Source organism: Perca fluviatilis, chromosome 8 (assembly GCF_010015445.1).
Source record: "Perca fluviatilis chromosome 8, GENO_Pfluv_1.0, whole genome shotgun sequence".
In the NCBI taxonomy this organism is placed as follows: Eukaryota; Metazoa; Chordata; class Actinopteri; order Perciformes; family Percidae; genus Perca; species Perca fluviatilis.
In genome coordinates, this window is record NC_053119.1 from 4,278,647 (window position 1) to 4,290,508 (window position 11,862).

Sequence of the window (11,862 nt, forward strand, 5' to 3'; positions counted from 1 at the left end):
CAGTACTTCACTATCAGTCATTTTCCATATCAAATTAAAGATTAAATTTCATCTCACTTTCATATGGGGTTATACATAGTTAAGTAGAGACTGTGCATTTGTGACAAGTTGCCCCATCACCTGATGGTAGTTGTACATTGTCACTTCTTTTATTTATGGCATTATTTGTTTATTTTGTTTGTTATACAAAAGAACATGAACTGTAACCCTACATCCTGTCGTCTGCACATTCTGTCCTTTTTGCACATCCCTCTACATTTTGGTACATAATTCTGCACTAACCACACAGCCTCTTTTTTATTTTCTTCTCTTCTTAATGTTAAATTGGTGTGTGTGTGTGTGTGTATATATTAGGGCTGGGCGATATGGATAAAATTAAATATCACGATATCGATACCGCAACGATATTGTGGTGTTGACTATTGGTGTTTTCACAAAATATTTACACAGTGAGATTTTAGATCAATAATCATCAGTAATGTGGAAGTAATGACTAAATGGGTAAAGGTGAATAATAGAAGAGCTAGAACAGTCTGGTAAGTTCAGACAATGACATCACTTTACTGTAATGCAGCCTTTAAAACCAGGAAAAGACACTTATGTCATATTATGATATCCAAAATCTAAGACGAAATCTAGTCTCATATTACGATATCTATATATTTCCCAGCTCTAGTGTGTATATGTGTGTGTATGTATATATTGTGTATTGTGTGTGGTGTTTTTTATAACATTGTTTTTATGTATGCACCATCTACCAGAGCATATTCCTAATAAGTGCTACTTAACTGGCAATAAATCTTACTTTCTGGTGTATAAAAGGTTTCTGAAGTTCTGTAATTGAAGTATTTTGCAGGACTCCTTATGGATTTATTTTCCAGCTTTACCTGGCTCACTGCACTCACCTTTATGTTGGGGGTTGTGTGCTGCCATAGTCTGTCTTTCATTTATAATGTGGACCTACTGTGTATTAACAGGCTTCCCTTTGACCTTTCTTCTTTCTATATTTCCTTCATTGTGTTTCCTACAAAAGGATGTTTTTTCATCATATTGTCAACTATGACAAATTTCCCCTAAAAACTTATAATTCACCTTTTCTCTCCTCCATTCTGTGCAAAAATATATTGAAAATAATTGCTTATCTTATCTTATGCAGTTAAGTTTGTTTTTTTAGTCTTACAGGGACATATACTGTATATCAAGAGCAAAATGACTTCAGACCAAACAACATATTCCTCCAAAACGAGACTCTCATAAATATTCTCAGTAATAAAAGCACATAGGTGTTTTTGAAAGTCTTCACTAGACTGGTTTCAACAGTTTTTCAGCTTTCGCAATCATGGACGTCAAATAGACGCGACTTAAGGCGTGTTTTCGTCGACTGGTACTGCGCATGCGCAATGACAGGAGTCCTTGGCTGATCGGCCTACTGTAGGTTACAGATCCGGTAAGGGGACACAGACAAAATGCAGAGCTGGACGCAGTTATACCGCTCCTTGGCCACGGTAAGGACGGATATTATTAATATACCAACCAGCATATGTTGTCCGGAGCTGCTTCTGACTCGGCCCACTGGGCTGTTGGTCCTCGGGAAACTGGTAGTTTTAGACTTTTGGCCCGGGCCTGGCTAGCATGTCAGCTAACAGCTCAGGAGAACTCGTACGGAGAGAACGTAACGCCAGACTTCACTGGAAAAAAGTGCGATTCTAAGTTGTTGTGGTTATTGGCGAAATAAATATGTCCTTTTGATATGTCGTTAATACGTTGTCTAATTTAATAACTCCGTCTTATTAATTCGGCGCGAAGAAAAATTTAAAAAAACCCACATTTAAATAAAATTAAGACATTTGTTGTTGGATATTGGTACGCATCATGGAAAAGGGTAACCTTAACGTAGCTAAGTCAATGTTTGCTACTTCGTCTGTAAATTAACTTTTTGAGTTAAGTTGAGCGTTGCGTGATATTTATATGCTAAGTTTAATGGTTTCTTACAACGCTTGACGTAATAGTAACTCGTTAGTCGACGTTACAGTTGACAGTTCTCTCCCTACGATGCATGTTAGCATGCTAAGCTAGTTAGCAGTGGTTAGCTAATGCTAACTCTGAGTGAGGTTATGTCAGAGGCTCAGCCACTTATGGCCGTGTCGTCTCACAGATTCATGAGCCAAATAACACGTTACTCTCTGAAGTGTATTCACGATTATATAGCTAGTCTTTATATCACATATTTAAACATGTTTGCTTGACAACTAGCCAGCGCGTGAGCAGCCTGCGTAGCTGGAAAGGCTAATGAAGAGTTTTAGGTTTGATGCGCAGCTCTGACAGATGAAAGAGCTAACAGTTGCTATAGATACCGTCCATTCAGTCCCCGGCTGGAAACTGACTCCGGTCCTTAAAACTTCTTTTTTTTAGTTTTCTGGTTAAATCGCCCAAAAAACACAACTGCCACTTTCACTGTTCCAGCAGCCAACTTCACTCGTCTGTCTATCTTTGTTGCTTTAATTAGTCCCCTCTTTCATCATATATAGATAGATAGATAGATAGATAGATAGATAGATAGATAGATAGATAGATACCCAAAGGGGAATTTCAAGGTCCCAGTAGCTTAAAGACATCACACACAACATACACATACATCATAAACAGAATGATTAAAATAACAAATCCACATGAATAATATGGACAATAAAAGAAAAGATACTAAATATAAATTCCACATGAATGTACTGAGAGATGTATAAGCATGAGAGGCTTGCAGTGACGGGGCAGGCAGGACTTTTTCCCTTCATTTGTCCCCCATCATCCCTCTCTTTCCTCCCCTATTTGCTTTCCTATCTTTCTTACTGCCTTCAAACCTATTTTTTTTCTCCATTTCTTCCTCCAAACTTTCCCTCCTTTTAGTTTCTTCTTACTTCCATTTATTTTCCTTCTTCTGTTTCCTCTTCTTTCTTTTTCATTCATTCTTTCTTTCTTTCTGTAAACAAAGCAACATGCCAGTTTCCCTAAATCTAAATCTGACTTTAGCTCCCTGTTAAATTTAACCTGTTTACATCTCTGATAGTGTTTACCTTTTTTTCCCCTTTCTTAATGATCTTTATTGTTGTTTATACATTAATTATTTCCACTCTTTCCCATTTTGTACGGCCACGGCTGCACAACAATTTTCCTCGGGATAAATAAAGTTTTATCTTAAATCAGATTTTTAATTCCTAAAATGTGATGCTGACAGTTTGATGTCAGACGTAACTTCTTTCCCCAAAATCTGTTCTTCACTGTGGTTTTCTACAAACGGATCAAGGAAATTACATTAAAGGAAATTCCCAAAACAAATATTAAGCAGGCTATTGTCGAGTCTGAGTTCCTCCGGATAATACTTTAGTGACGTTACATTACATGTCATTTAGCTGAAGCTTTTATCCAAAGCGACTTACAATTGCAATATGTGCTATATATGCTAAATGTCAGAGGCCGCACGCCTCTGGAGCATCTCTGGGTTAGGTGCCTTGCTCAGGGACACATTGGTTGATGTATCAGTGCAGTGGGAATTGAACCCAGCCAGGTCTCCCACACCAACGGCATGTGTCTGACTCTTTTGAAGAGCTTTATGTCAGCTGAAAGTCAAAACGAATGACTAAAAAGCAACAAAACTTTGCAAAAACCTACAAATGTTTAAAAAAAAAAATGACAAAAGTCTGAGAATGCAACTAAAATGACCAAAAAAATGATAGCGAGAGATATTTGATATTATATGTATTTAAAAGACACAGAAACGCACAGAAACCCACACAGAGACACTGCGCCATCACCACCCAAACATGAATTCACAACATTCAAACTTGTGCCATTGTGGGAAAATAGATGAGAGGCAGCTCAGTGATGAAGGGGGGTGTTAAGGTCCCCTCGGGGGTGGGGGGCGTTTGTTTTAACCTTTGTTTTGTCCTTCGGGTCCCGGTGACCCGAAGGACAAACAAAGGTTAATGCAGCACCTTGGTGCTCGTTTTGTACAGCATTTTGGTCAGCTTAAACGGTGTTTAAATGTGCTAGGAAACAAACTTTACTTACTTACTTTACAAGAGACAGGGTTTAGAGAGCAATTCTCAACAAAATAAACAGAAGTACATCATCCTTGTGTGGTCCTTCGGGTCCCGGTGACCACACAAAGGTTAAGAGTGTTTACACCAACGATTCACAACAATATAAGTTTACATTTTTAAACTACTTTCAAAAACAGTGGTCTGCAACATTAAAAGCTGCTGGTTAACGCCACTGCAGTAAGGGACCTGGATAGTGAATGGCACAGGAAAGGTTGAGGGCCACTGTTGTATTGGGTGGTTGTGTGTTTGACTTGTCTTGTTTTGGTTTGCCTCACAGCGGAGCCACCACCTGCCCTGCAAGCTGCACGGAGCTTCGGCGCTGTCCGTCAGAACCTACGCCGACAAAGCAGCAAGTAAGACGACTTTTAAAACTTGAGGTGCCCCTGCCACACGTATTTCGTGACTTTGCGGTGATGTCTGAAGGTCTACCATGGACTCTGTAAAAATTGTTGCGTTAAAAATGCCTTGGTTACCTTGTTTCAAGCCATTCTAGCGCGGTATAGAAAGCCTGCAGGAAGACTCGGCTCGATTTCTGCCAGTTCTCATTAATATTCAACAAGCTAAGCTGTTTGAATCTGATTGGGCTAACAGTTAGCCAATGAGAGCCTGGCTGTCAGCATCCTTTACCCAGCCCAACTGGGCGAGCTCATGAATAGTAATGAGCTCAGGCAGCATGATGTCAGACTGACCAGCTGTTGTGATTGGTCTGATTTCTCTGCTTATTTCTGTTCAGTGTAGAGCTGACAGAGGAGGTAGCAGTTCATTTTCACATTCACAACATAACGCAAACACACATATGGACCTGACAGATTTAAAAAAAAAATACAAGGAAAAATGGTTTTGTGTGGCAGGGCACCTTTTAAGAACAGTTATAGCCCTATATGGCACTAATTACGCTAAGAATCAAATGTGACAAAACTCAACTTGTGAACACAAACAACGTTCTCAATGCTGAGTTCGTGTGTAGAGCCCCCGGTGAGACTTGGAGCAAAGTCTCATGTTGTGTCGAGCCTTCTTAGTGGTTTAAAAATAGTGATTTTTGATGTGATCGTAGTAGCGCCCCTAGCAATCCCATTCAAAAGGCCATTTGACCAAAAAACGAGAATACAGTAAATCTTAAAGCGCCCATATTTTGCTCATTTTCAGGTTCATAATTGTATTTTAAGGTTGTACCAGAATAGGTTTACATGGTTTAATTTTCAAAAAACACCATATTTTTGTTGTACTGCACAGCTCTCTCTCACTGCTGTAGATCCTCTTTTCACCTGGTTTCTGTTTTAGCTACAGAGTGAGACCTCTTTTCTTCTTCTGTACTATCTTTGATTGCACTCGCACATGCTCAGTAGCTCAGATGTAGATCATGTCAGCTAGCTAACTCCATAGAAGTAAAAGAAAGGCTGTTTCTCCAACTTCAGTCAGTTACAAGGCAGGATTAGCTGGGAGACTTCTAAATGAGGGCACACATGTAAGTAGTTCTTTTGTAGATTATGGTGAACTTGTGTGCGTTGTAGCAGTGCTTTGCTATTGAGAACGAGGTACCATGCTAGTGTTAGCATTACGCTAACGCTACGAGCTAACGGTTGCGGTTAGCCACCTCGTTTCGGACTGTGACGTCACAGTCCGAGCCGATTTTGAACAGCTCACCAGGAGACTGAAAGCAGGACACATTCAGAAACCGTATCTCACTCAAAACAGCATGGATGGATTTTTTTCAAAGTGTGTATGTGTGTGGAAGCACCAGAGACACCAAAAGAACACCCCAAATCACCAGAAAGTGTTTTTTTCATAATATGGGCACTTTAAAACTGGCGTTTCCATCCTAAATATGCTTTTAAACGAAAGTTTGACTCAGGGTACATCAACAAAAAGACCCCTAGGTTGCATTTTGGCGAGAGTTACGCTTTCAGCTGTAGTTCAGTCTTTTACCCCTGAGGGGGTAAAGTCTCTCCAGTGTCTCTGTGCTCTGAGCTGCTTGTTGTAAACTGGTGCTAAAGGTTTCTTGTGTTGCCTCTCTGTAGTCGATGCAGACGTCACGGTGGTGGGCTCCGGTCCGGGCGGCTACGTCGCTGCCATCAAAGCCGCACAGCTCGGCTTCAAGGTAAGCTTCCTGCAACGAGAAAAACAAACACATGGGGGCGGGGTCTGCTTTGGCCAGAATTAGATGACCAACGTCATCACATTGGAAAAATACTATTTCAATAGTTTAGTGTTAATTTTGTCACCTATTTTTAATTTAGTCTTGTGCCAAACATTTTTGTTATTCAAGTTTTAGTCGACTAAAAGTCTCGTCATTTTAGTCTAGTTTTAGTCAAAAGAGAACTCAAGGTATCTTAGTCTAGTTTTAGTCAAAAGAGAACTCAAGGTATCTTAGTCAAGTTTTAGTCGACTAAAAGTCTCGCCATTTTAGTCTAGTTTTAGTCAAAAGAAAACTCAAGGTATCTTAGTCAGAGTTTTTAGTCGAGCTAAAAGTCTCGGCCATTTTAGTCTAGTTTTAGTCAAAGGGAACTCAAGGTATCTCAGTCATTTTACATTTTACAGCGTCGACTAAAAGTCTCGCATTTAGTCTAGTTTTAGTCAAAAGAGAACTCAAGGTATCTTAGTCAGTTTTAGTCGACTAAAAGTCTCGCCATTTTAGTCTAGTTTTAGTCAAAAGAGAACTCAAGGTATCTTAGTCAGTTTTAGTCGACTAAAAGTCTCGGCCATTTTAGTCTAGTTTTAGTCAAAAGAGAACTCAAGGTATCTTAGTCAAGTTTTTAGTCGAATTAAAAGTCTCGCCATTTGTCTAGTTTTAGTCAAAAGAGAACTCAAGGTATCTTAGTATTTTTGTCTAAATTTAGTCAAAGAGAACTCAAAGTATCTTAGTAAGTTTTAGTCGAGCTAAAAGTCTACGTCATTTTAGTCTAGTTTTAGTCAAAAGAGAACTCAAGGTATCTTAGTTCTAGTTTTAGTCAAAGAGAACTCCAGGTATCTTAGTAATTTTGCTAAAAGTCTCGTCATTTTAGTCTAGTTTTAGTCAAAAGAAACTCAAGGTATCTTAGTCGAGTTTTAGTCGACTAAAAGTCTCGCTCATTTTAGTCTAGTTTTAGTCAAAGAGAACTCAAGGTATCTTAGTTAGAGTTTTAGTCGAGCTAAAAGTCTCGTCATTTTAGTCTAGTTTTAGTCAAAAGAGAACTCAAGGTATCTTAGTTAAGTTTTATCGAGCTAAAGGCTCATTTTAGTCTAGTTTTAGTCAAAGAGAACTCAAGGTATCTTAGTTAAGTTTAGGCTAAAAGTCTCGTCATTTTAGTCTAGTTTTAGTCAAAAGAGAACTCAAGGTATCTTAGTCGAGTTTTAATCGACTAAAAGTCTCGTCATTTTAGTCTAGTTTTAGTCAAAAAGAGAACTCAAGGTATCTTAGTCAGAGTTTTGTCGGCTAAAAGTCCTACTCATTTTAGTCTAGTTTTTAGTCAAAAGAGAACTCAAGGTATCTTAGTCAGAGTTTTAGTCGACTAAAAGTCTCGTCATTTTAGTCTAGTTTTAGTCAAAAGAGAACTCAAGGTATCTTAGTCAAGTTTTAGTCGACTAAAATCCATATTAGCATTTCTAGTTTTAGTCAAAAGAGAACTCAAGGTATCTTAGTCAAGTTTTAGTCGACTAAAAGTCTCGTCATTTTAGTCTAGTTTTAGTCAAAAGAGAACTCAAGGTATCTTAGTCGAGTTTTAGTCGACTAAAAGTCTCGTCATTTTAGTCTAGTTTTAGTCAAAAGAGAACTCAAGGTATCTTAGTCAAGTTTTAGTCGACTAAAAGTCTCGTCATTTTAGTCTAGTTTTAGTCAAAAGAGAACTCAAGGTATCTTAGTCGAAGTTTTATCGACAAAAAGTCTCGTCATTTTAGTCTAGTTTTAGTCAAAAGAGAACACAAGGTATCTTAGTCGGTTTTAGTTAGACTAAAATTTTATTTTAAACTCAATTTCGACTAAAAGTCTCGTCATTTTAGTCTAGTTTTAGTCAAAAGAGAACTCAAGGTATCTTAGTCAAGTTTTAGTCGACTAAAAGTCTCGCCATTTTAGTCTAGTTTTAGTCAAAAGAGAACTCAAGGTATCTTAGTCAAGTTTTAGTCGACTAAAAGTCTCGCCATTTTAGTCTAGTTTTAGTCAAAAGAGAACTCAAGGTATCTTAGTCGAGTTTTAGTCGACTAAAAGTCTCGCCATTTTAGTCTAGTTTTAGTCAAAAGAGAACTCAAGGTATCTTAGTCAAGTTTTAGTCGACTAAAAGTCTCGCCGTCATTTAGTCTAGTTTTTGTCAAAAGAGAACTCAAGGTATCTTAGTCAAGTTTTAGTGGTAAAAGTGCCATGTTTTTTTGTTTTTGTGACTAAAAGCTGCATTTTAGTCTAGTTTTAGTCAAAAGAGAACTCAAGGTATCTTAGTCGAGTTTTAGTCGACTAAAAGTCTCGTCATTTTAGTCTAGTTTTAGTCAAAAGAGAACTCAAGGTATCTTAGTCAAGTTTTAGTCGACTAAAAGTCTCGTCATTTGTCTAGTTTTAGTCAAAAGAGAACTCAAGGTATCTTAGTCTAGTTTTAGTCAAAAGAGAACTCAAGGTATCTTAGTCAAGTTTTAGTCGACTAAAAGTCTCGTCATTTTAGTCTAGTTTTAGTCAAAAGAGAACTCAAGGTATCTTAGTCCAGTTTTCGTCGACTAAAAGTCTCGTCATTTTAGTCTAGTTTTAGTCAAAAGAGAACTCAAGGTATCTTAGTCGAGTTTTAGTCGACTAAAAGTCTCGTCATTTTAGTCTAGTTTTAGTCAAAAGAGAACTCAAGGTATCTTAATTCGAGTTTTAGTCGAGCTAAAAGTCTCGATCATTTTAGTCTAGTTTTTAGTCAAAGAGAACTCAAGGTATCTTAGTCTTTTAGTTTTAGTCAAAGAGAACTCAAGGTATCTTAGTCTAGTTTTAGTCAAAGAGAACTCAAGGTATCTTAGTCAAGTTTTTAGTCGACTAAAAGTCTCGTCATTTTAGTCTAGTTTTAGTCAAAAGAGAACTCAAGGTATCTTAATTGAGTTTTGTTAGCTAAAGTCTCGTCATTTTAGTCTAGTTTTAGTCAAAGAGAACTCAAGGTATCTTAGTCAAGTTTTAGTCGGCTAAAAGTCTCGCCATTTTGTCTAGTTTTAGTCAAAAGAGAACTCAAGGTATCTTAGTCGAGTTTTAGTCCGCCTAAAAAGTTTCGCCATTTTAGTCTAGTTTTAGTCAAAAGAGAACTCAAGGTATCTTAGTCAAGTTTTAGTCGACTAAAAGTCTCGTCATTTAGTCTAGTTTTAGTCAAAAGAGAACTCAAGGTATCTTAGTCAGAGTTTTAGTCGACTAAAAGTCTCTCATTTTAGTCTAGTTTTAGTCAAAGAGAACTCAAGGTATCTTAGTCGAAGTTTTAGTCGGAACTAAAAGTCTCATTTTATTCTAGTTTTTAGTCAAAGAGAACTCAAGGTATCTTAGTCAGTTTTATTAGGCAAAAGTCTCGTCATTTTAGTCTAGTTTTTAGTCAAAGAGAACTCAAGGTATCTTAGTCGAGTTTTAGTCGACTAAAAGTCTCGCCATTTGTCTAGTTTTAGTCAAAGGGAACTCAAGGTATCTTAGTCAAGTTTTAGTCGACTAAAAGTCTCGTCATTTTAGTCTAGTTTTAGTCAAAAGAGAACTCAAGGTATCTTAGTGAGTTTTAGTTCGACTAAAAGTCTCGTCATTTTAGTCTAGTTTTAGTCAAAAGAGAACTCAAGGTATCTTAATTAGAGTTTTAGTCGAGCTAAAAGTCTGCCATTCTTTGTCTAGTTTTTAGTCAAAGAGAACTCAAGGTATCTTAGTCAGAGTTTTAATTGCAAAGTCTCGTCATTTTTAGTCTAGTTTTAGTCAAAGAGAACTCAAGGTATCTTAGTCAAGTTTTAATTGAGCTAAAGCTCCGCCATTTTAGTCTAGTTTTAGTCAAAAGAGAACTCAAGGTATCTTAGTCGAAGTTTTAGTTCGACTAAAAGTCTCGCCATTTTAGTCTAGTTTTTAGTCAAAGAGAACTCAAGGTATCTTAGTCAAGTTTTAGTCGAGCTAAAAGTCTTCGTCATTTTAGTCTAGTTTTAGTCAAAAGAGAGACTCAAGGTATCTTAGTTAGAGTTTTAGGTCGACTAAAAGTCATCATTTTAGTCTAGTTTTAGTCAAAGAGAACTCAAGGTATCTTAGTAGAGTTTTAGTCGACTTAAAAGTCTGGTCATTTTAGTCTAGTTTTTAGTCAAAGAGAACTCAAGGTATCTTAGTCAAGTTTTAGTGGACTAAAAGTCCTATGATTTGTCTAGTTTTAGTCAAAGAGAACTCAAGGTATCTTAGTCTAGTTTTTAGTCAAAAGAGAACTCAAGGTATCTTAGTCAAGTTTTAACCGACTAAAAGTCTCGTCATTTTAGTCTAGTTTTAGTCAAAAGAGAACTCAAGGTATCTTAGTCAAGTTTTGGTAGGCTAAAGATCTAGATCATTTTAGTCTAGTTTTAGTCAAAGAGAACTCAAGGTATCTTAGTCGGAGTTTTAGTGAGCTAAAAGTCTCGTCATTTTAGTCTAGTTTTAGTCAAAGAGAACTCAAGGTATCTTAGTTAGAGTTTTAATTCGACTAAAAGTCTCGTCATTTTAGTCTAGTTTTAGTCAAAAGAGAACTCAAGGTATCTTAGTCATAGTTTTAGTCAAAAGAGAACTCAGGTATCTTAGTCTAGTTTTAGTCAAAAGAGAACTCAAGGTATCTTAGTCAGAGTTTTAGTCGACTAAAGTCTGCTTCATTTGTCTAGTTTTAGTCAAAGAGAACTCAAGTATCTTAGTCAAGTTTTAAGTTGTTAAAGATACATACATTTTGAATCTAGTTTTTAGTCAAAGAAACTCAAGGTATCTTAGTCAAGTTTTAGTTGACTAAAAGTCTAAGCCATTGTCTAGTTTTTGGAGAGTCCAAAGAACTCAAAGGTATCTTGGACAGATGAGTTTTAGTAGGCTTCAGAATCTACATGCATTTTAGTCTAGTTTTAGTCAAAAGAACTCAAGGTATCTTAGTGAGTTTTAGTCAGCAACTAAAAGTCTCGCCATTTTAGTCTAGTTTTAGTCAAAGAACTCAAGGTATCTTAGTCAAGTTTGTGAGCTAGAATCTGTCATTTTACAGTGTTTTAGTCAAAGAGAACTCAAGGTATCTTAATTAGGAGTTTTAGTCATTTAAAGAATATATTTTAGTCTGGTTTTTGAATAAAGAGACTTCTGAGTATCTTAATTAGGAGTTTTAATTAGGCCCCTATAGAATCATTTTAGTGTAGTTTTAGTCAAAGAGAACTCCAAGACATGTAGTCAAGTTTTGATGAGAGCTAAAAGTACATGAAACTGTCTAGTTTTAGTCATAAAAAGAGAACTCAAGGTATGTAGTCAGTTTGAGGTCAAGAGAACTCCGAGGGTATCTTGAGCCAAAAAGTTTTTAATTAGGCCCAAAGTCACCGTCATTTAGTCTAGTTTTTAGTCAAAAGAGAACTCTGAGTATATTTAATTCCAGTTTTTGCATTGAGCTAAAGGTCTCAAATCATTTTAATTCGGTTTTAGTCAAAAGAGAACTCAAGGAATATCTTAGTGGGGTTTTAAGTGGAGCTAAAAGTCTAGATCATTAATTGGTTTTGATCAAAGAGGCTAGGAATGTCTTGTTGAGGTTTTAATTAGACTAAAAGTCTAGAATCATTTTAGTCTAGTTTTAGTCAAAGGAATACAAGGTATCTTTAGTCTAAGTTTTTAGTCAAAGAGAAC

At 36.8% G+C, this 11,862-nt stretch overlaps 1 protein-coding gene across 1 annotated transcript in view; it reads left to right on the plus strand.

The window, feature by feature from the left end:
* Positions 1-1,368: 1,368 nt before the first annotated feature.
* dldh (dihydrolipoamide dehydrogenase) overlaps positions 1,369-11,862 on the plus strand; it is a 34,623-nt gene continuing 24,129 nt past the window's right edge. The window contains exons 1-3 of the mRNA XM_039809091.1: positions 1,369-1,505; positions 4,372-4,447; positions 6,113-6,192. Of these exons, the coding sequence (XP_039665025.1) occupies positions 1,467-1,505; positions 4,372-4,447; positions 6,113-6,192 (195 nt within the window). The 5' untranslated portion in view covers positions 1,369-1,466. The remainder of the gene's footprint in view (positions 1,506-4,371; positions 4,448-6,112; positions 6,193-11,862) is intronic.